Source organism: Heliangelus exortis, chromosome Z (assembly GCF_036169615.1).
Source record: "Heliangelus exortis chromosome Z, bHelExo1.hap1, whole genome shotgun sequence".
Taxonomy (NCBI): Eukaryota; Metazoa; Chordata; class Aves; order Apodiformes; family Trochilidae; genus Heliangelus; species Heliangelus exortis.
Window position 1 is genome coordinate 24,775,669 of NC_092454.1, and position 22,492 is coordinate 24,798,160.

Here is a 22,492-nt window from a genome sequence, read left to right on the forward strand (position 1 = left end):
TTATCTGTCAAGGGCAGCAAGATTAGTTTTCTCACGCCCAGAGGCTTGAACAGGACAGCTATTTCCATAACAAATGAGCTACTTCTTCACACCAGTATAACAACCCTGAACATGCTGATGTGACAACTGCACCTGGCGACATCACCCCCATAACACACCCAGTGTCCACCATTACTACAATTAACAGAAATATGCACCAACACCAGTTAGTATATTAACAGATCATGGAGCTCACTACTGTCCATGTATTTGTCTAATATATATTTTTTTATATATTGTCTTTTTACTTTTTAAAGAAAGGAACACCACAACAATCCTGCTGCTGCTCCTGCTGCTTCTCCTCATTTCCTCACTGCAGCAGAACATCATACACCAAGCCAGGTTGCCTCCGACCTTCCCAAGCAGGACCTGCTTTGTTGCTCTAGGACTGTTGCAAATTGTCACCAAGACCCTGGTCACTGGACTTAGGCATCCCCATCTGCTGCCCAGTGTGACGTGGGACTTTTCTGGTAGGGAAGTAATTACCAGCTGAAGAGGGCAAGTTCCATATTTACATATTTTATATGCCTTTGTAATTCACTATCACTACTTCATTAAACCTACCCTATAGTATTTCTTCTAACATTAAAGTCTCTCTCCCTTATTCCCTTCTTCATCTTCCCCTGGGAGGGTGGTGGTGGAATAACAGAGAGCGTGTGTCATTTAGTTGCTGACTAAAGCCACGACACCATCTATACCCTGGAGGAATGATGGGACTTTGGTGAAACTAAGCATGTGTATACCTCTCAAGTAAAGTATTTCTAATTCACCATTCTTCACCGAAGATTTATGTAAAAGGGCGGAAACCCTGTGATTAATGCAACAAGAAACAAGAAATTCAATGTTCTTAATCTTACGAGGTTAAGCCAAGAGAAAATTGGAGGAAGGGAGAAATGAGAAATTTATCACCTTTTTTGAAATCGCACTCGTGTGTGTGTGGATGCTGTCCACGTAGCACAGCCTGGTTTGCTTCAGTTCCTGACTGATGACATTATCTTTAAGCAGATCATTCTTTTATTTTTATTGGAGTTAAAAAGTAGTTATCCAATGGTTATGATCGGTAAACCACTACGGGAAACAAACGTGAACAAGCTGCTTGTTAAGGTACTCTGACAGTGTAACTGCTGCAGAACCTGTTTTCATTCACAGAGAAACTTGCTCAAGCTTAAAAACTAACTTTATATTGCAACATAGGAATTTTTGTTAATTCCTAAAGCTCTGGAAGAATTTACCTGCAACCTTGGGCAAAATGTCACAGCTAACTACCCCAGGCAATTCATGAGGAAAGCAAATGTTTGAGTGCAAGGAAGGGATTATGTGTGCAGCATTACTTAACATTGTTACAATCTTTTTCTGGTATACTATCGGTTTTGTTGAAACTGCGGCAATTCATCCAATTTTGAGTCAATTTTGCCTCAAGAGAAAGCGAGTTAAGAATTTTTTACCCACATACTCCATTTAATTGTTGTTAGAATTGTTGTTAGAAAATCTAGATTTTAAATTATTTTTGTCTTACAAATAGTCTTGCTTTGCTTATCTACATATTTTAAAGCAAAATCAGAATGCAGTCAACTATAACATTCTGACCGAATCAAATAAGTTGGTCTGAAAATTATAAATACTTTTTCTGTGCATCTCCTTGGAAACTTGTAAAGCCTTGAACAGAAGTTCCAGTTTCCACAAAGTACACTTCGTGGAAAGGAAAGGAAACAGCACACAGGTTAGATTTAGAACTTGGTATTAACCTGTGGGTAAATACATGAAGCAGCCTCTGTGAGGGACACTTCCATCCAGCTATAGCCAGCACAGTAACCTATGCAAATCTGGACCACTTTAATATAAGCACCACACTACCTATTTATTTTTGGCACATCAGAAATCCAGAAATCAGTTTGTTACAAAAAGCTCTCTGTGGCAACGATTTTTAAGGGTCTCTTGGGTCCAGCCCCCAGAGCTGGTTTCAGCTTGGGGAACCTGTGTTCTGCCACTATAGAAACCGCTCCTCCGGCGCGGCAAGACACGGCCGTGCAAGCGCTGCGGGATCTGCAGCAGGCCCTGCCCCGTTGATGCGTTCCCCGCTCCCTCCCGCAGACAGCGCGGGGGGGGGGTGTAAGAGCCCCTGCTGGCTGCCTGTCACCGGCCGGGACCCTCCCGGGACCCGCTACCATTCTTGGGTAGCCGGAATTGCCCCTGTCGGGAGGCAGCGCTGCCCCGCGGCCTCCAGGTAAGTCAGGCCTCAGGTCTCGGGCAGGCTCCCTCAGGCGCCACCTGGCGGCCCCGCGGGCAGCAGCCCCGCTCCCCTCCAGAGTGGTGTCCAACGGCAGAAGGAGGCGGTGCCCGGGCCCGCCCACCTCCGGGAGGTGTCCAATGGCGGCAGGAGGCGGCTGCCGGCCCCGCCCACCGCAGCGCGGATTGGCTGTCCCGCCGCTGGCCGAGGCGGTGGCGCCGCCGAGGTTGGGGAGCGCTGGCGCAGTCGGTCGGGCGGGGTGGTGGCCGCCATCATGTCGCGGGAGTTCGAGTTGTGCCCCGGGCGCCGCATCGGCGGCGAGCAGCCGTGTTTCATCATCGCCGAGATCGGGCAGAACCACCAGGGCGACCTGGCCATCGCCAAGCGCATGATCCGCATGGCCAAGGTGCGCGCCGGGACGCTCTGACTCCGGTGGGCGGGGTGGCAGGGCCGGCAGGGCGCCGCGGCTGGCAGGCTCGGCTCCGCTCCTGTCCTCTTCTCTCCCCTCCCTCTGCGCTTCCCTCTCCGGCGGGAGGGCAGGCCCCGTCGCTCGAGTGCAACAGGCAGCGAGGTGCGGATGCGCGACAGCCCCGGGGAGGCGACGGGTGCCGGGAGAGCCGTGCCAGGGCGTGAAGGCTCTCGCCGTGCCCGCGGGGGACGCGCCGGTCGGGGAGCATCACCCCGGGCGGCGGCACCGCGGCGTGGGGATGGAGTGGTGGGTAGGGGTAATGCCTAAAGTAAAGCAGCTGCAGGAGACAGCCGTGGTGAGGGCCCAGAGAGCGAGCGCTGACTGCGTAGCCTTCGTTCTGTGCCTCGCAGCCCGCGATCCTGGGCGCCTCTGCCTCCGTCAGGGCACGCACAGGTACACAGGGGGGGGACACAGACACAGACACAGACACAGACACAGACACAGACACAGACACAGACACAGACACAGACACACACACACACACACACACACACACACACATACACACACATACACACAGCCACACACAGCCACACACAGACACGGCGGAGTGTATAGTCTCGGAGGGCTTACAGCAGCCCTGCGGCTGTGTCACAGGCTGAGTATGAGAGGAATCAACTGCTGAGCTGCCTCTGGTGAACCTCCGGTTTGACTTGCTTTAGCTATGGTTTTTTTAGGTAATATATATGTCATCCACTAAGACAGCCGAGTTTTTTTAACATTTGGTGTTATATATATGTTATATCTACTCTAGAAAACAGAGTCTCCCCCACTGTCATAAGTGGGGGAGAAGTCAGGGGGTAAGTGCAAAATAGTGTAGTGAGAATGTAAGTTCACTGTTTTTGGCTCTCCAGACAAATTTCAAATTCATACTCCTTGTTCTACAGAATTCTGTCACTTGTTTTTGTCAAAAATTATCATGTGACATGAGCTGGGAAAATGCCACAGGAGTTAACTCTTCAAATGAAAAAGTGGCACAGGTAGCAAGGGCCAGTTCAGTTTTTTAGTTTTAGTGTGGTTTCTTTCTATACTGTGGCTCTACCAACTAGCAGTCTCTATTTATTCTAAAATAAAAGGGGGTGTGTGTGTGCAGGTCCTCTGTCACTCTGTTGTACCATTCCTGTGATTGCTATTACAATAATGTGAAAAATCCACTGCAAATGGGTACACTATGTGTGCAGTCCTTGTATTTGAACGTAGGAGAGGTGCAGTTACACTTGAATTTCCACTCAGTGCAACAGCTTGTTTTGCAGGACTGTGGAGCAGACTGTGCTAAGTTCCAGAAGAGTGAACTGGAGTACAAATTCAACAAGAAAGCACTGGAAAGACCCTATACTTCTAAACACTCCTGGGGAAAAACCTATGGGGAGCACAAGCGCCACTTGGAGTTTAGTCATGACCAATATAGAGAGCTCAAGAAATATGCAGAAGAGATTGGCATTTTTTTCACAGCTTCTGGCATGGATGAGGTATGTAAACTATACTGGAATAAGAGGCAGAGTCGTGCTGTTAGGTCTGTTAGTTATCACCTAGGTGTGATAGTTCTTACATGAAAATACCACTAAATATGTGTGGAAGCTGAATTTCTAAATGAAGAAACTAGAGTAACTGTACTTCTTCCAGTTCATTTGTGTCTCCTTTAATGGTTGAGTAGGTAGTTTAACATTTTGGAAGACCTGTCATGGATGCTGAGGTATTTTTGCACGGTAAGTCATATTAGAGACAAGGTCTCAGTTGAACTCCATAAAAAAAATCAAGGCTTTGAGAATTTAGGTCAAGACTCCAGTCTGACTACTATCTGCTGTTGTCTGGTGTATTAGCACCAAGCATTTCAAACTTCCCTCTGTAATTCCCTCTGTAAATCCTATGATGCTCATCTACTGCTGTTCCCCTTAAGAGATGTATGTTTCTTTTACTCTTTCGAAGTGATGCTATCTATGATATTAGCAAATGCAATGTGTCAACTAGAAAGATCAGATAAACCTCAGTACAGATTAGAGATCACAGATTGTTTTAAGTTTCTTTGTGGCCTAGAAATACGGAGAACCAAACTTAAAAGACCTTCCAGAAGCAAGCTAGCCACTCTTGCATAAGGCAAGCATAGCAGTGTCCCTGTCTCTCTGCAAGTAGCCTTACCCAGGATGAGACAAGACTGGGTTTTATTTAATGTCTTAATGGGAATTATTCAATACCTCACTCCTTACTGTCAGCAGGAATTCCTGAGCCTAACCTCCTTTCTCATTTTATTTTTATTCTGCTTCTTCTGACATTTCTTGTATTTGACCACCATTATCACATCTCTTTCCTGTTTTATATTCTGTGAGCTAAGCAGTTCCAATTCCTTCCATTTCTTTATGCTGTCTTTTCTACTTCTCTGGCCATTCTCACTGCTCCTGTCAACATAATGACCAAAATCTTTGAATTTCTGTGCCCCAGATGAGTATGTATAAGCACCAAGTAGCATTAAAAAGGACTTCACATGTCTGAGTGACAAACAGGTGTTTTGCATTTGTTGCAATAGCCTGATGCCAGTCAGAAATAGGTCTGTGAAAAGATCTATGTTGTGATGTTCCTTTTATTGCTATCTGCTTATCTAGGAGATCTGCTGAACAGCACTTGGGCCTTTAAGAAAACAGTAATTAAATCAAGTAGTCTTGGACTTGTATTTGGAATCTTAAATATCCATGTGCTTTTGGGGTAAAAGAATCGCACTCTTTCTTTGATGTTAAAACCTCCAGATTCCAAAGGCTGTCATGCAATGCAGAACACCTTTCACATGCAGCAGCTGAGACCACTTTCCACCTCTGGGGTCCCTCTTTTTCCCAAGATGCTGTTCTCTTTTGTTTTTGGCCTCATCCAAAGTAATTAATAGTACCAATACAAGTTTGTGCCTTCTTTTTTGAACAGTAACTACATTACACAGCTCCTAAGATTTCTGATGGCGTATCTGCAAGATACAGGTTTGGAACTTATGGCAAACATTGCATAAATTGATGTGCTAAGTTACTGAGAATACATCAACTTTTGTAAATTAAACATAATCTCTGGAACTCCAGCTGTGTTGAAGAGGTTGTGTGTTTAACTATAGAAGGAAATTAATGAAGTGATGTGTGAAGTAAATATAAAGGCTATGAGTAATTCCTCTATGTACTCTGCTGCAGTTTGTGCTGGAGGCAAAACAGGATCCCGTTGAACCACTCCCTTTAAAGTCCTCTCTATTACTTGAGGTTATTTCCTGTTCCTTGAATCTGTTACAGAAAAGTTTCCAGTTTTCAAGAGTACTCTTAACTAATGAAGAGTAACCTTAGATATGAGATCTATTAATCGTATTTCGTTTTGTGTAGTCTTCTCAGATTAGATCTGTGGCATTTTCTTATCACATACTTGTTGTCATCATGCACAGTACGTCTTAGTGAAGAAACTAAATTAAAGAGATGTTATACATCCTAGGTACAAGAAATTGAGTCTGCCTCAATATATCATAGAAAAATGAGACTGAAGAACCCAGAATCCACTTTTGAGTATTAGTACTCTCTCTCTGGCACTAGGTAAATTTGATTGCAGCAAGGAATAAGCTGAAGAAATGAAAAGTGTTTGAGGGTGGTTGAAGGGGGACAAAGTTAGGAAACTATTTCAGTGTTTCCTCAAGGTGTGAATGGAGCATCTCAGTATCTCTTGCGTGCAATATGTTTGGAATTTTCTTAACAGTACTTGGGCACAATCCTGATTTTCATGGAGCCTCCTGAATTCCTGAATTGTCTTCAGTGTAGCACAATTTTTACAAGAAGGCAGAATGTAGTTAACATTTGAATAAACTGGTTTGTAGTCTTTGGCACATTTTATATTTATTTTCTAGTGTTAATTCTAGAAGCAAATCCACTTGGGATGCTCTTTTTGAGCAGTTACTTTTTTCAGGTGTTTATTCAATATCCTCATGCAGTTTTTCCAGAGTGACAGATATATTCAGGGAAACTACCTGTAGTTTTAAAGACTCCATGGTCTGGTATTTCTAACTTGCAGGAAGTCTGTGGCTGGAAGACTGCCTGTGTGCCTGCAATACATACCATCTGCAACAGGCAAACTCCATCTGCAAGCAGCTGCTCCCTCTGGGCGTGCCAAAAAAAAAAAAGAAAATGCTGTGGCACACAAGCTCATTTTGAAGTTAACAGAACAGTGTAGCTCACTTACACTAAGCAGGTTGTACCTACAGCTGGCTCAAACAGCTGGGAGGCCAAAGAGACCATCTGAGACAAGGATAGCAGTGAAAAACCTGTGGAAAATCTTTTTGCAATAGAAGCATTGAAGAAGGCATCTTGATACTTCACCTTGAGAAACTAGTATCTTTGGAATAGTACATGTTATTTGAGGAGGAATATATATGGTGGGGATATATATATGACCCATTTAATGAAATTTTGGCTTTTCTATTTTGAAGGGCTGCTCAGTTCCCAACATGGGAGTTCTTCACATTTGATCCATCTGGTGTTTTAATATGCAGTGATTTCTTTCATTGTAGATGGCTGTGGAATTTCTACATGAACTGGATGTTCCATTTTTCAAAGTAGGATCAGGAGATACAAACAATTTTCCATATTTGGAAAAGACCGCAAAGAAAGGTAAGCATTTTCCTTTGAGCTGTCTTGGTAAACATCAGCGTGCCTCAGTTACCACTCAGTTACTAGATCTTCCCTCCAATTGATTTTAGAAAAAATCTAAAGTAATCTTAGCAGAAAATGATCTTCAGACTTGGAAAAAAAGGCTTACCCACCCAAATTCCTTTGCTACTGAATTCATTCGCTTCAAGAATTTAATTTAATCTTGTATAGCTTGCTTACAGACCTAGGACAACACGTGTGCATGTTTTCTAATGCCTAGGTCGCCCAATGGTGATTTCCAGTGGGATGCAGTCAATGAACACAATGCATCAGGTTTATCAGATCGTGAAGCCCATCAATCCAAACTTCTGCTTCCTGCAGTGCACAAGTGCATACCCACTTCAGCCAGAGGATGTCAATCTCCGTGTTATATCGGTCAGTGAATAACCAGAGAAGGTTTATGCATTTGTGTTGACACATATTTCCAGGTCTGGGAAGTGCTGGAATTTGCTTCAGAAGATGTATTGTGTTCCTGTGATTCATGCACGTTGGAGTAAAATTACCATTGCTTTTTTTTAGCAGAAGTCATTTCTGAGGAATATCATAAAAGATATTACTGGAGAATTCACAGACAGCGAGGAAGAGATCTTAACAGGTTAAAGCAGGTTAACCCTAGAAAATGATGTCAACTGTTACTATTAAGGCGCATGGAACTGAGAACATCGTTCTCAGTTATGGGAATTATGGGGTTAGACTGGAAGCTTTTGGTAAAAATTCTTCACGTGAGTATCAGAGCAATGAAGAAAATGGATTAGGCCCTTTTATGGTTTTCTTCACTTAAAATATTACTTGGATATGCCTGATAATGATGCAAGAAAACTGTACCAAATGGGCCAGTGTTGAAGCACTTGCCTCCTTTATACGCACAGAGTGTGTGACTTTTATTAGAACAGGATATGTCTGCATCTGATTGCCTTTAGGACTGGGTGACTGTCCTGTGTGTGTGGCTGAAAGGGTTGCTTCAGGCTTTAAATATAGGCTTAGGGAAATCTGCTTTGCATAGAGGTTAAGTGTAACCAGTCCACTGTGTTCTTGCGTGAAAAGAGAGCACTATTCTATTGCAGTAACTTACAGTGATGTAGGCTTTGAACAAAGTACAGCTGAATTAAAAGGAAAAGCATAAGGCAAATTGTAGCACAGAACCTAACCTCATTGTCAGTATCTATAGCCCTAGTGAAATTCTTAAAACATGACAGTTGGCAATGCAGTATGACTTGTTCAGTATAAGAAAAATAATTCTCAGCACAGCTTGCTGTTTATTTTGTGGCACAGTAATTGTCCATGATTTTTTTTGCGGTTATCACTGTTAAATTATCTTTGTCTTTGAAAGTGCTACCCTGGTAATTCAGATCAGCTCTGTTATGATTCAAGGCATACCAGACAGCTTTTCCTGATATCCCCATCGGCTATTCGGGGCATGAAACTGGCATAGCCATTTCAGTGGCAGCTGTTGCTATGGGTGCTAAGGTAGTGGAACGCCACGTGACTCTCGACAAAACATGGAAAGGAAGTGACCACCAAGCATCCCTGGAGCCAAATGAACTGGCAGAGCTAGTGAAAGCCATCCGTACAGTGGAAAAAGCAATGGGTTCTCCAGTGAAACAACTCTTGCCCTGTGAAATGGCTTGCAATGAAAAGGTAACTTTTACTTTTCAGTCATGTGTAGCTGGAACTCTTTTAGACCTACAGCTAACTATATTCAGAAAAGTACCTTGCTAATTGTTTGTTGCAGCAGTGCTTCAGCCTCTGCACTCAAAAATTTCTTCTGCAAAGTAGAAGCATGCACAGTGTGTATGCTAAGCACACTTAACATTGAAGTAGACATGTCATTTTCTATAAATGCCACTTCTGGCAGTCAGTAACCACGTAGTTGCCACACTTTTCAGTATAATGGAGTTTTGTGGCTGCCATCCAGTGATTAACTAAGTTGAGTGGCATAACTGGAACATTTAGGTTGAAGAAGACCCTCAAGATAATTGAGTCCGACTGCTAACCTGTCAAGTCTGCCATTAAACAATGTCCTAAGCACCACATCCACATATCTTTTAAATACCTCCAGGCAAGCAAACTCAACTACCTCCCTGGTCAGCCTGCTTCAGTGTTCCATAATGCTTTCAGTGAAAAGGTTTTTCCTAATCCCCAGTCTACACTCTCCTGGTACAGTTTGAGGCTGTTTCCTGTTGTCTTATTGCTTGCTACTTGGGAAGAGAGACTGAGCCCCACCTCGCTACAGTCTCCTTCCAGGTAGTTTGTAGCAAGCAGTAAGGATTCTCCCCAACCTCCTTTCCATCAACCTAATTAACCCCAGTTCCTTCAGCTGGTTTTCACAGGACGTATTTTCTAGACCCTTCATGTGTTTCATTATTCTCCTCTGGACATGCTCCAGTACCTCAATGTCCTTGTAGTGAGGGGCCCAAAACAGAACACAGGTTTCAAGGTGAAGTTTCATCAGTGCTGAGTAGAAAGTACTCAGTGGTAGTAATAGAAGTAGTAGATCTCTAACACTGTATCCAAGCTGCTTTTACTGTAAGCTAGGATACTGGTCAGTCTAATCAGATTCCTTCCATTCTGATTCTGAAAAGTTCTGATTTCAGAAAGGATTGGGATGTTCACACCAGTCTGGTGACACTGAAGGTTTCATTCAACCTTCATTTGGAATAAGAAGTAATGGTGAGGGTAATTTCACACAACCTTTTTCCAAATAAATGAAGAATATTTTTTAGCCTTTTTATATGTACTAAGCCCAGGAATGTGTTTAACTTAAACTTTTTCTTTTTTTTTTTTTCTTTTTTTTCTTCTTTTTTGTTTTTTCCTTTTTTTTTTGTTTTGTTTTGTGTTTTTGTTTTGTGTTTTTGTTTTGTTTTGTTCTTTTGTTTTTTTGTTTAACTTTCTCCTCTGTAGCTGGGAAAGTCTGTTGTGGCAAAAGTGATGATTCCTGAGGGTGCAGTACTGACACTTGACATGCTGACAGTTAAAGTGGGAGAGCCTAAGGGATTTCCCCCAGAAGCCATCTTCGATCTGGTGGGCCAGAAAGTTAAAAAAAAAATCGAAGAAGACGAAACCATCACTGAGCAAGCAGTGGAAAATCATGTTAAAAAAGTCAAGTGCTAAACCAAAGTGCTCCGGTCCCTCTTTCATGAGGTATTACTGCACAATGTTTAAGTATAGCAGCATGGTAGATTAGAAGAAGTGGTGTAATTAAGAGTATACAAGCAGGTTAGAGTTTTCAGGTTCTTATTAGCAGGAAGTTTCTGCAGCAAATGGATATATGTTACAAAGAGTAGTTTTATTAGAAACCATGCAGCATTGCGTCTAGAAGATACCATGCTCCTCCTTTTTCCATTCCACTTAACATATATTAATTTGGCTTTTTGCCAAATCTGAGACCATGGTCTGCTGCTTTCCAACTTCCATTTTCTTCACAGATTCACAGAATGTTAGGAACTGGAAGCAGCCTCTGCAGATCATCTAGTCCAATGCCCCTGCCAGGGGAGGGTCACCCAGAGGAGATGGGACAGGATGCTGCTCAGCTGGGTTTAGGATATCTCCAGAGACAGAGACTGCACCACTTCTCTGGGCAGCCTGTTCCAGTGCTCTGCTACCCTCAAAGTAAAGAAGGTCCTCATGTTTAGATGGAACTTTCCATGTTAAAATTTGTGCCCATTATCCCTTGTCCTATCACTGGGCACCACTGAAGAAAACCTGTCCCCATACTCCTGATACCCATCCTTGAAGTATTTGTAAGTGTTGATAAGATCCCCCCCTCAGTCTTCTCCAGACAAAAAAAATCCAAGTCCCTCAGCCTTTCATCCGTAAGGGAGATGTCATAGTCCCCTTATCACCTTTGCCCAGGATGCTAATTGGAGTTCAATATATGTAAGTTTACATACACTGAACAGAAAGCCACACATGCAACCTGGTAGATTTTACTCAAGATGAAAGCCTTAAGATAAAAACAAAAAAGTCTTAAGATAAAGCAGTGAGCTGCAGGAGTCTGCACGCTGGGGAGAATAAGCTCCTTGAGATAGCTAGTTGCTCAAGAAAAGGAGCAAACAGGGTATGCAGAAAGGGTCAAGAAAAATTTTATGACCAGGAAGGCAAGAGGGCAAGCCAGACAGATTAATAGGGGGAAGAAAAAATGAGAGGGACTGTGGAAATAACCTATCCATTAAAAAACAACCAACCAACCAGCCAAACAAACAAAAAACCAAAAACCAGCCAAACAAAAAAACCTCTGTTGTGAGTTGACTGGAGCCTGGAATCTTAAATAAGTTCTGCAGTGCATTTGGATACCTCTGTTGGTAGCTGGGGGCAACTTCTAAGGTAGGAAGCAAGATGGTGGTGAAGATTCAGCAGCCTCCTTCCTGTACTAGAATGCAAATACACTGGGTTGGGCTTTTCCCTCTGACAATGGTGTTTGAGACAGCTGAAGCTGCTAATCTGGCAGCTCTAACTAGATCACATCACTATGCTTCAGTGTGGTGGTCAGTGCTCCTCTGGTGTGCTCTGCTCTAGCACCACAGCTGCTCGCTTTTCAAGAAATGCAGTCCCACTCCTGTCAGCCTTCTCCCTTTGCCCAGGGGGAAGCTGTATGGCAGCACCTGCATGCCAGGCATCCCTCAGTTAGTTTGGGTAGCACAGACCTGCTTTGGTACAATTCATCTGCATTTTTCTGTGGTGGAATAAATTTCTAGTGATGGTTATTTGGAACCCTCTACCTCTTGGACATGAGTTGATGAAGTATCTTGAATTTGGTGATGGTGTTTCTGTACCTGTGATTTGTTTACTTTTAAAATACTTACCCTTCTGCAATTCTGAGGAAACTGATTTGTATCTTTAAACTGGGAAGGAGAGATTCTTTGAATTGTGCTTGACCATATGTGAGCTCTGACTGATGCAATATGCTTGCCTTACATTGTTATTTTTTTTAATTATTATTTCAGATTTGAAAAATAAATTTAGCTTATAAAACAAACTGTTGTTTTTGCATTTCAGCATGTGGTCAGACCTTGCCTTCAATAGCATCAGTGATGATGTTGGGGCCTTTAGTATTTGAACCCCACAAGATTAGCTGTCATACTTGACTTAGCAGTGGTTCTTTACCAGCAGGGCTGCTCGTAGAGGATGCTGTAAATATAAGACTCCAGAATTTTCAGGACTTAAGTTAATGTAGTGGGGGAAAAAATAAGTTATCCCTTTACAGAAATTCATAGGCTCTCTCTTCTAGTTTTGTGAGCATACCTTTATCCAGCAGCTGTTAAAAGAGCCTTTGCAAAGAGGACAGAAAAGTAAATAAAGCACAAGTATCCCACTGACTTAGTGGTTTTCTTGCACCTGTGGGTCCTCGAAACATTTCCTCTTCTACTGGAGGCAGTACACAACTGTTTATCATGCTTCCAGGGGGAAGAATAGGGACACCCAGAAGCCAAGTTCAGAACTTTTTTCTGGTAAGATCAGTTAATGGCTACAAATTGTGGCTACAGGAGCTCTTAATTCAGCTTTACTTGAAGAGACTTAGCTCTAACATTCTGTGCCAGTCCTTGATTTTTCTCAGATGATACTGAAGTATGAACTAATTAATATAATGCATTTATAATCCAAATCTGACCTTGTCAACTAATAGTATGCAATATATGAAGTTGAACCTTGAGCCAAGCTACACCTATTATCATATAAAATTGCTGCTTTTCCAGGCAGATGAGGTGAGAGAGTTAATGTGATGTGCTTTAAAGGTTATGCAAGTCAGTTTTCATGTGGCTCAGAGGTGAGATGAATACAGCTAGGTAGGGAACAAATGCAGTGGTTATGTTTTATGCAGAGTAGCTGGATCTTCTGGTGGGATTACAGCGTAAGGGTTTTAGAGAGCACTGGAGTGGACTCTTGGGCTGAGAGATCAAATTCCACTAAAATCCTATTTGAAGGTGCACTAGGAGTCTGTTTCTATAGAGGGACCACAGTTCTGAGTAGCTGCATTATATACCTTGCAAAGGAAGAATTCCCCAGTTCCCAGAGGATTTACAGCAGTTCACCTAACTTGGCACTTAAAAAAGGAAAATAAGCCTGAAACTACACTCTAGAAACCAATGTCTTACCAAGCATCCGATTAGAATATTTTTTCCATGAAGCAGCTATCACAGGACTGAAAATCACAAAGCTGGGGAAAAAAAAACTCTACAGTGGTATTAAACAAGTTTGAAATGACTCAGTCACACAAGATAGGTCAAAAAGATATAGGATTTTTAAGATTTTTTTTTTGTTCTCTGAAGGTACTGTCCTACAGCTGCGATACTGAATTAGTGTATGGCTCACAAAAGTTTTCTTAATACACTTCATTGCAGTAATTCACTGTGCTAGTATATGTTTTCTGATTTCATGTTACAAAAGAAACCAAGGTACTCCCTTTGAAACAGGATCTGGCATTCTCACACGATTGCCTTCACTCTTATAGTCAAGCCTTATAAGAACAATGCCAGAATTGGGTACACAAAACAACATAGTGTTACGAATTACAGAAATGTTTAGGGTACTGGCAGTAATATGCAAACTTGTATCCAAATAACAACTACATTCTTTTAAGTGAAGAAGACAAAGTATAACAACACATAAATAAGAACTGAACAGCAGCACACTTGGAATACTCAATAAACTGCTGAACCATATTTCACTCAGTTTGTTGATAGTTTTTTTGACTGCCTGATTTTAATCTTAGTATAGATTAGCTTTGAAGCTTAGATGTTTTAAATGTCAAATGACAAATATGTTTAGTATCATGAAGATGTTTTTCAGAGTGAGTAAATTCGTTTTTAAATGAAAAGGAAAAAAGTGTTGATAACAATTAAAATTCAGACTGCTTTGATTTCTCTGCAGTGTTGTGGATCTGAACTGTGTGTTTGAACCTGTGATCTCACAAGTACAGTCCTTCACCGTGCTTTACAGGCCATGTAGCACTAAACGAACACAAAGCAGGGAGCAACAGACCCATTCAAACAGTATTTTCTTTATTCTTTGGTGTGGAACTTGGAAATTAAATAGCAGGTTACAGTATGAGAGAAATCTGTCTTTGCAACTGAATTAAACAGCAACTGTTGCTGTTTCCTCCCCTGTGTTCTCACATGGAACCCTCTCCCATAAACTAAGTATGTCTAGCCTGGACTACCTGGCATATTCCACAGTCTGAAGCCCAGAAGCTGTTTTCATTCAGGCTGGAATCCTCTCTGCTATCACAGCAATGTATAAGCCACTCTACTCCATTTCCTGTTGGCCCTCTGTTACTCACCCACTGTTTCCTGCCATGACCAGAGAAGGCTAAATAAGGTCTCCCATGGAAGAGCACAGACCTCACATGAGGTGAGGGTCCATTCACTGCACTAAGCTAATAGTAACACTGACCTCCCTTCTGTGCTCTATACTTGCTGCTAATGGTTCAGAAAAGCAAGCAGTATGCATGCATTGTGAGTATAACATAAACCTGGACCCCATATCTCCTCCTTGCCTTGCTGTGGCACCTAACACAAGCTATATTTAAAATACAGGAACCAGTGATGCACCATTACCAGCTGCTATATACACAGTCACTCACAAAAAGCCCATCTTTAGTCTGTGTGGGACCACTGCATCCACCTGGCTCCCATAAGGGTAGTTGCTTTGTTTAAGGAAAAGACCTGTGGAAAGAGCTGCTAATGTGTGCAATGCACAGATTGAGTAGTGATGCCTGTCAGACAAAATTACCTGAAGACCTACATTTTTGTAAAATGTGTAACTACTAATTCTCAAGCAAAGGGAAATGCCTCCACTTATTAAAAAAGGGGACAAAACCCCAATAACTGAACTGTATCCAGGTGTTAATGTTTGGAAGCATAAATGTGAATTTTACTAGAAAATGCTGAATAATGCAGAATAGCAAGTTGTTAGGATTACTGGGGGCCTGCAATTCTTCACTTTTCCTGAAGCAGATACAGATCAGCATTCATGAAGCTCAGGAGTCTGGTTCACTGCCATCCAAATGCTGCTGCAATGCTCTCCTGGTATTAAGTACTCTGTGACGTGAACTGGCTGTCTGAGCACCTTCACAGGTTCCAATTACTGACTCAGTCTGGGTCCTGCAGCACAGAAATGATGCTGGTAGGAAACCCATGACATCACAGCCAAGAAGACAAACTTTTCTCTTTGCATTCATAATATACTAACTGCTGCTGTATTTAAAAGTACAATACCTGTTTGCTCATCTCCAGTTGAGATGGAAGGACTTCCATTCCTTTTGGAAGAAAAAAGTTGCAGTGTTTGGACTTAAAAGCACACTCAGGAGAGCACAGAAACAAGGAAACAGCACTAAAAAATACTCCTCAGAACACAGCAACCTATACATGCAGGGGCAGGATGTAAACCACTCTACCACCTCAGTACTCTCCCTTGCCCTGAATAACAGCCAGAAGCCTAATGTTCACTTGGCCACAGTCATTACCTCCACTAGGCTGGATCCAGGCTGGAAATCAGGCCTGCTTCTGTAACAGGCAGCATGGTAATAGTGAATGTTACAGCTTTGAGATTAAAACCAGCTACAGCCCTCATCTGTGCAGGCCACATGAAATGTCCGTAAGCTTCCCCCTCAGAGAGATGAAAGAATTCACTGTAATCTCCCCTACAAACAACAGAGGAAAGGATCACCTGTGTATTGACCCTGAACATATTACATGACAGACATAATTAAAGACAGACCACAATCATCTGGAGAATACAGTCTTCAAAAGTGAAGTCTTCAAAAACTGAATTAGCCTCTAGCTGATAAACACACCAGCAATTCTGAATGAAAACAAAGGATCAAGATTTCACAGACCCAGAGTAAAATCTCTTTCCCAAAGTGAGGTACATAAAAGAGTAATGACTTTCAGACAGTGCTACAAACTTGTTGCTCACAAACACTGTAAACACTGGAATCCTTTTTAAGGTACCATTTTAAGACAGTGGCAGCATACAGTATGAGCAGCATTCATTGATTGTTTCAGTGACTGAGCTGTAAGTGTTCAGAGTACTTCTAACTTTTGCTCAACCATACTTACATTTTAAGAAAAGCAACTGATCAACAGGAGACAGGGTTTTTAACACTGTTCCAAGGTCCTTCTTTGCAGTGGCATTAAGGCCACTGAAAACATCTGGGCAGAGATTAAAAGGGACAGTTAGGGGAGTATGTCAGTGGGAGAATGTGGCTGTACTGTTGAGAATATTTTAAAAATAAAACACTATGGGCAATGTATCTTGACAGAGTACTTGGGTTTGCCTCTTGTGTATGAATTCCACCTATGTTCCAAGGGAAGGTCATTCTGTCACAGCCCCGTTTCCAGCCGCATGGGACAACTGTGCTACTCTTGCTGGGGAAGGGCTACTTAATTCTGTATGCTTTTGACCTTACCTTCTGGGGGTAGCATGGAGATGAGGGATCCCAGTGTTGCTAAGGAACTACACAACTGAGCACAACCCCAAGAAAGCACCACCCATTCCTCAAAAAAACACCCGTCTATCAGATGGGAACAAAGTTAGGCAGGTGAAGACAACTGCAGATGCCAGCTACAGGGCATGTTATGCAGCTTAGCAATTCACCATGCATCCTGCAATGGCCTTTCAGATCTGGTGTGATCATTTCTCCCAGCACCCTGGTGTACTGTTCCTCATGGCAACTCTCAGAAAAGGGCTTATTAGAAGGCAGCTGGGTGAACTGTGATGGGCAGTGCTGGCCTGCTCAGCTGTAACTCAACAAGTGACAGGGTTTCCCCATAGCTGGCCTTGTGCTTCTGCATCCCATTAGGGAAATCCTTGCCATAATCATGCCAAAGATCACTTTAGGGTGAAATACTAGCTCAAAATCAAAAGAAGCTCTAAGCTGAAAAAGCTAACCCACCCTTAGAGAGAATTTTTCAGACTGCCTGAGGTAGAAAGATCACCAGGTAGATAAGCTAGAAAAGGTTTACAATTTTACAGATGCTCAATGTTCCATGCCTGCCAGATGTCCTGCCAGAGCACTTACACCCAACAGTGACTGGAGGGACAGGACAGATATATTTTGTAGATGTGATGGTCTAGGGATATAAATGCTTATAAGCTCTGCAGAAAGAAATAAGCTATATTGAAATAACTGGTAGAGCTGGAGAAAAGCATTTTAAGGTACAAAAGGTCATCTTCTGATCTGAAAGAGATATCTCTCACATCGCTAGATCACCACCACTATAGCAACATCCCCCCAGTGCTGTCAGAGAACAGTACTCATGCCAGAAATGTTGTTATTTTCTCCAGCTAAATTGGTATGAAGTCCTACGTATTCTTACAGACCACACTTTAGCAAAGAACAGGAGAAAGTAAAATTTGCAGCACTCTTCCAGGTACCTTCTTTAAGCTGGCCTTCTAGTGGTTTCTGTAGAACGGACTGAAGAACTGTCACAAAGTGCTTATAATGGTTACGTATGTGCTCAAATGAGAAAGGCACTGGATGCCAATGTTCCAGCAGGTGCCTGGCCTCTTGCATTTCCTTCTCAATTCCTGTGTATTTCTGGGGGCAGAATTCTCCAATTAACAGACAGTGAAATGAGTGGACTTTCCCGTCCCAGCTCCTATAGAGCAGAAAGCAAGAACAGCTCTGCCACTGGGTAAATATAACAGGCAAGGCTTGCTGAGTTCAGCCTGCCTATAGCTCATCAGCCTGCCTATTAGCTCTTCCTACCAGTAAGCCAGAGGCTACCCCAGAGATGAACAGCCCAGCAGTCAGGACTAAAACAGGGACCTCCAGGACACTACAAGATGTGAATGAGTTTAACCAGGCCTCCTTCTGTGCGAAATCCCAACAATGGGAAAGTTAAAACACTAAGTTTTAAAATAAATCTAAATAATAAAATACAACTTCTTCCTCAAAAACTCTCTCCAAAGCCATGAAAAGCATGCAGCCTCCCATACAGAGGTATGTTGTCAGCACACACAGCAGAATGCCCAGGCCATATCACTCACAACAATGCCAACTCTCAAATCTCCTCAGTTGCAAGGATGTGAAACCCATTATAGGCCTTCCCATGAGAAATAGCATCCTTTGGTTCGTGTCAGGGCATAAGCACATGGCAAGGCACCCTTTTCAATAAGCACATGGCAAGGCACCCTTCTCAAAGGTGAAAATCATTAGCAAAGAGAGGCTGACACTATCTGTAGCCAAAAAGGAAAACACTGCCCCCTCCAGTAAAATGATGGCTATTGCTCAGGGTGATGATGACCTCTTGACGATAAAGAAAGGAGACAGTTTAGCCTTCCTTCAAAGGTTCCCAAAAGCTCTGCCTTTCTTCAGACCTTCATATTACACAAGAAAAGACCTGAAACAGACTTCTTCTTCAAGATTAAGAGACATGCATAACTCTGTTCCACATACGGGTAAAACTGACATGAATTTCATACAGACCTGAAATCAATGCTATAGCATGAATTAACAGCTCAAAAATCAAGAGCCAAACTGTTTCACCAGCATCCCAATAGAAAGAAGATAAAAAGCAGTGAGAGAGATGCTGCTTACATACAGAAGGATCAACAGAGGAGATCATTGGATCACTTTATCAGGGCTTATGAGCAGAAGGGATAGAAAGAGACCATACAATACCATCTCCAGCAACTGAACAGGATCACTGTGCTGTTGTAATTGTCTGATTCGATGCAAGAAGCTGTCCAGGGTTGCAAGCTTTTGTTGACAGGACTCCAGCTTCTTATCATGTGCTTCCAGAGCCTGCTGAGTCTTTCTATCAATAAAGTTTTTTGCTAGACTCTCCTCCTCCTGTAGTAGTAATTGGAGCTCAGTCACTGTCTGACAGCTGCCTTGTGCTCATAATGGCATGGGCTGACAGATTAAGCAAAAGAGTGTCTGCCCCATACTCAATAGACCATAAACATTTCAAGCATTTATCTCCCAGGCTTTTAGTATTACATTTCAGATGAATTTTGCTGGTGTGCTGCGTCTCTTGAGAAACAGATGTTTACCCCTTGAAGGTGGGCAGCAAGGATTTACTTGATGATGTCCTGGATGAAAAAGTTTGAGGGCAGATTTCAAGATGCTTCAAGAAAGTGCTGGTTTCAGCTGGCATGTAACAGGGCCAGGTATTAAAGGCTACAAGCAACAAGCCTGGTCCTTCTTCAGTGGGAGAGCTTTGACCCTTTTTATAGGGACAGGAAGCTGCTAGGAAAAGAAAGCCTCCAAAAGTGCCACCAAATCACAATGTCCCAAACCTCTACAGAACTCCTTCTAGTGCTCACTAACATTTCTGTAACAGAGATGCCTAGAGGTCATGGAGCAAAAGCCATTTCATACTCTGTGAATGAGGTGGAGCTTGGCATACATTCCCATTCCTATAACACAAATCAATTGTGCAGTTCTTGTGGCTTCTTAACTCTAAAATCAGACTATTCAATAATGCTGTTCAGTGCAATGTAATGTGCATCAGTGAAGCCAGAATAATGTATGCAGCTGGGCTTATTTGCTATTGCTCTTCAACAAAAATTCACCATTATTTCTCTAGAGATGTTTAGCTGATCAGAGTGAGGGCCAGACCTCTGGAGACTCCCTCCCTCTTTTCTTTCTTTGATAGCAGTAGATTGTGATGCATACAGGGAATGAACCATCTTGCTGAGAAGCAGAAGCTGCCTGAGTCTTTGAAGCTACAAGAGAAAGCAAAATGTCTCTCCTTAGAAAATGACCACCCAGTAGAGAATCAGACCACACTTTACCTTCAGATTATTAGCAGCCTGCTCTATACCCCTTCTGTTACCAGCTTCTTGCTCTTTTCTCTCTTCTAGATCCTTCAAATACACACCGTGAGTTCCCACACGACAATGGAAAAAACCAAAACAAAACAATGCTTCATAACAACATCAGTAAAAATGAGAAATCAGTATCCACCTTGCTTTCTATGTAGGAGAGTATGTTACTGAAATACTCAGTTTTTGAGGCTAAGACCAGATGAAACATAAGGATTGTAACATTTCAGCTGCTCCTGGTGATGATACGGTCAAGATTCAAAGGTCTGTATAAATTAACACCACCTTCAAAAGAACAGGGAAACCTATGGTGAAAAAAAACATTTTCATCTTTAAATGGCACTGTGCATTTCACCATACGTGTTCATGCATTTAGCAGCTGAAGGGCACTAGCTAAGGATCAGAGGATGAGTGGGAGGTCCTGTCTAGAGTCTTAATTCAATTAAAGTTCAGGATGCTTCCCAGTGTGCAAAAGTGTGTCAGTTGTTTCTGACATGTGCCCCCTTTGAAGTGACACACAATTTTTCATTTGAGTCAGAAGAAAATGGGTTCCCAACAAAAGCCCGAGGCTGCATTTGGAAGCCCCTGGGCATTGGCACATCCATGCAAGAAGGTAAATGTTCTTGCATGGAAAAAGACACTCCTGTTATTCCATCCTTTCCAGCCACAGATTTCCAGTCTTGTCACAGAAGGTCCTGAAGGACTCCACACCATTTGAAAAGTCAGAAGTTCTTCTAGGTATTTGCTCATAAAACACAACAGGTACTTCCTCACAACAGGGATCATACACAAATACTCATGCCAGCCTCAAGCATTTCTGGCTAATCATTCCCCTCTGTACAGAGGTGACAGCTGCTTCCTAGAGGTGGAGACTCTGCCTGCAACCATGGCAGGCAACCCATATCATTCTCCCTCAGGAACCAGCTCCGAAAACATTTCCTCAGGGATTGCCTGGATGCCCCAGCTCACTCAAGTGAAAACTCTAGTGAGACTCCTAGTTCTGGCTGGGGTCACAGGATGCTTATTAAGCACACAGCATGCTGATCCTCTCTCCTGCATTCAGGACCACAGGGAGTATGTTTCCAGATGATTTTATACAACCTGAGATCCCGGATGGGTTCTCGTCTCTTCTTAGCAACCATGGCTAGGATTTGCTAAAGGCATTGAGGAAGACTCTCACATGCTGCCTGGCTGATGTCACAACACAAGGGCTGCAGGGTAACTGCTCTCAGCAAACAAAAACATTTGTCAAAATACCACCTTTTTGGGCTACAAACTACTTTTGGTAGCTTGTGGATGGAATCTCTTCAGTCCTAAGCCAGGAGATGTCAGCAGAGACTCCCCAGGGACACAGTGTCACCTGGGGACACTAGGAAACTTCCTAGCAACACTACTCAAAAAAAAAAAAAAAAAAAAAAAAAAAAAAAAAAAAGCTGCTGAACATCAGACTTCTGTGTTACTATTTTTTAAAGCCTCTCACCACAGTGTGCAGGCCTCAGCAAGCTTCCTGGCCCGCTCTCTGGAGTAAAACAAAGCATGAGCAAGCTTGCACAGCCTCCTGGGGCTGCTTGATGAACACCTAGACTGAGATGAATAAAAACAGCTTAGGGAATAACTCCTGTGCTTGTTCTGGATGAGATGGAGTTAGTTTTCCTCAGAGCAGTTCACACAGTGTTATGTTTCAGATGTGACTACACTGTGAGTGCACAGGTTAGGTGGGGACAGAAGCAGGCAGATGACCCAAGTGAACCAAAGGGGTATTCCATGCAGTGTAACAAAACGGAAGTGGCAGGGAGGGTTAGGTGAGTAGCTACCTTTGTCTCAGGAACTGCCTGGGCATTGGTTTATCCATGAGAGCTGGTGGTGAGGAGTGCCTAAGGATCACCTGTTTTGTCCTCTTCTTCCACTTCCCCTTTGCTTCTTAAACAATTTTTTTTCTCAAACCACTGATTTTTTTGGGTTTAGTCTTCCTTTCCTCTTCCTGTGTCCCATGGCAAGGAGAGCAAGCAGGCAGCTGTGTGGTGCCTAGCTGCCTGCTGGGGTTAACCAACAACTGGTGCTCCCCATCCTATCTCCATGGACCTAAGAACAGGCTCTGTGTATGGCTGATCACCATGGTCTAGACAGCCAGAGCAACGGGAGAAGGGGCTAAAGAGAAATGGCCTTTTACCATCCCCTGTGGCATCCATGTTTCTGTCAAAGGTACTTCCAGCCTAGCAATGAAAACAAGTCCCCAAGGGCAACCAAGCTCTTCTGATCACCCACACAAGCTCTGAGGAGAAAATGCAAGTGCATGTGACCTGATGGTGATTCCCATTTAGAAAATAATGG

General features: G+C 42.9%; 2 protein-coding genes and 1 long non-coding RNA gene across 4 annotated transcripts; 2 read left to right on the plus strand and 1 right to left on the minus strand.

Moving 5' to 3' along the window:
• Window positions 1–2,494: 2,494 nt before the first annotated feature.
• On the plus strand, window positions 2,495–12,365 carry NANS (N-acetylneuraminate synthase). Of its 2 annotated transcripts, XM_071730108.1 has the most exons (7): window positions 2,495–2,672; window positions 3,989–4,204; window positions 7,252–7,351; window positions 7,611–7,765; window positions 8,762–9,028; window positions 10,292–10,531; window positions 10,816–12,365. In XM_071730108.1, the coding sequence occupies exons 1-6, from the start codon at window positions 2,541–2,543 to the stop codon at window positions 10,499–10,501; spliced, it is 1,080 nt and encodes a 359-aa protein (XP_071586209.1). In that variant the 5' UTR covers window positions 2,495–2,540; the 3' UTR covers window positions 10,502–10,531; window positions 10,816–12,365. The 2 variants fall into 2 exon arrangements, with proteins under 2 accessions (XP_071586209.1, XP_071586208.1); XM_071730107.1 differs by having other exon boundaries at window positions 10,292–12,365.
• Window positions 12,366–13,113: 748 nt separating this feature from the next.
• On the plus strand, window positions 13,114–14,049 carry LOC139790019 (uncharacterized). The gene is made up of 2 exons (XR_011723343.1): window positions 13,114–13,326; window positions 13,358–14,049. It is a non-coding gene; the product is annotated as an uncharacterized lncRNA (long non-coding RNA).
• A 1,596-nt stretch (window positions 14,050–15,645) lies between these two features.
• TRIM14 (tripartite motif containing 14) lies at window positions 15,646–22,350 on the minus strand. The gene is made up of 6 exons (XM_071731665.1): window positions 22,332–22,350; window positions 20,105–20,262; window positions 19,744–19,753; window positions 19,014–19,225; window positions 17,765–17,927; window positions 15,646–16,539 (listed from the first exon to the last, which is right to left on the minus strand). The coding sequence occupies exons 1-6, from the start codon at window positions 22,348–22,350 to the stop codon at window positions 16,433–16,435; spliced, it is 669 nt and encodes a 222-aa protein (XP_071587766.1). The 3' UTR covers window positions 15,646–16,432.
• Between the last annotated feature and the right edge of the window lie 142 nt (window positions 22,351–22,492).

What these genes read in the sequence shown, in the direction of transcription:
- NANS (XM_071730107.1), top strand. Translation starts at nt 2,541, where the DNA reads ATGTCGCGGGAGTTCGAGTTGTGCCCCGGGCGCCGCATCGGCGGCGAG. An exon ending in GCATGATCCGCATGGCCAAG is followed by an intron (nt 2,673 to 3,988) that starts GTGCGCGCCGGG and finishes CTTGTTTTGCAG; the next exon opens with GACTGTGGAGCAGACTGTGC. An exon ending in AAATGGCTTGCAATGAAAAG is followed by an intron (nt 9,029 to 10,291) that starts GTAACTTTTACT and finishes TCTCCTCTGTAG; the next exon opens with CTGGGAAAGTCTGTTGTGGC.
- TRIM14 (XM_071731665.1), bottom strand. An exon ending in CTGTTCAGTTGCTGGAGATG is followed by an intron (nt 17,928 to 19,013) that starts GTATTGTATGGT and finishes TTCTGCCCCCAG; the next exon opens with AAATACACAGGAATTGAGAA. An exon ending in AGAAGGCCAGCTTAAAGAAG is followed by an intron (nt 16,540 to 17,764) that starts GTACCTGGAAGA and finishes ATCTCTGCCCAG; the next exon opens with ATGTTTTCAGTGGCCTTAAT.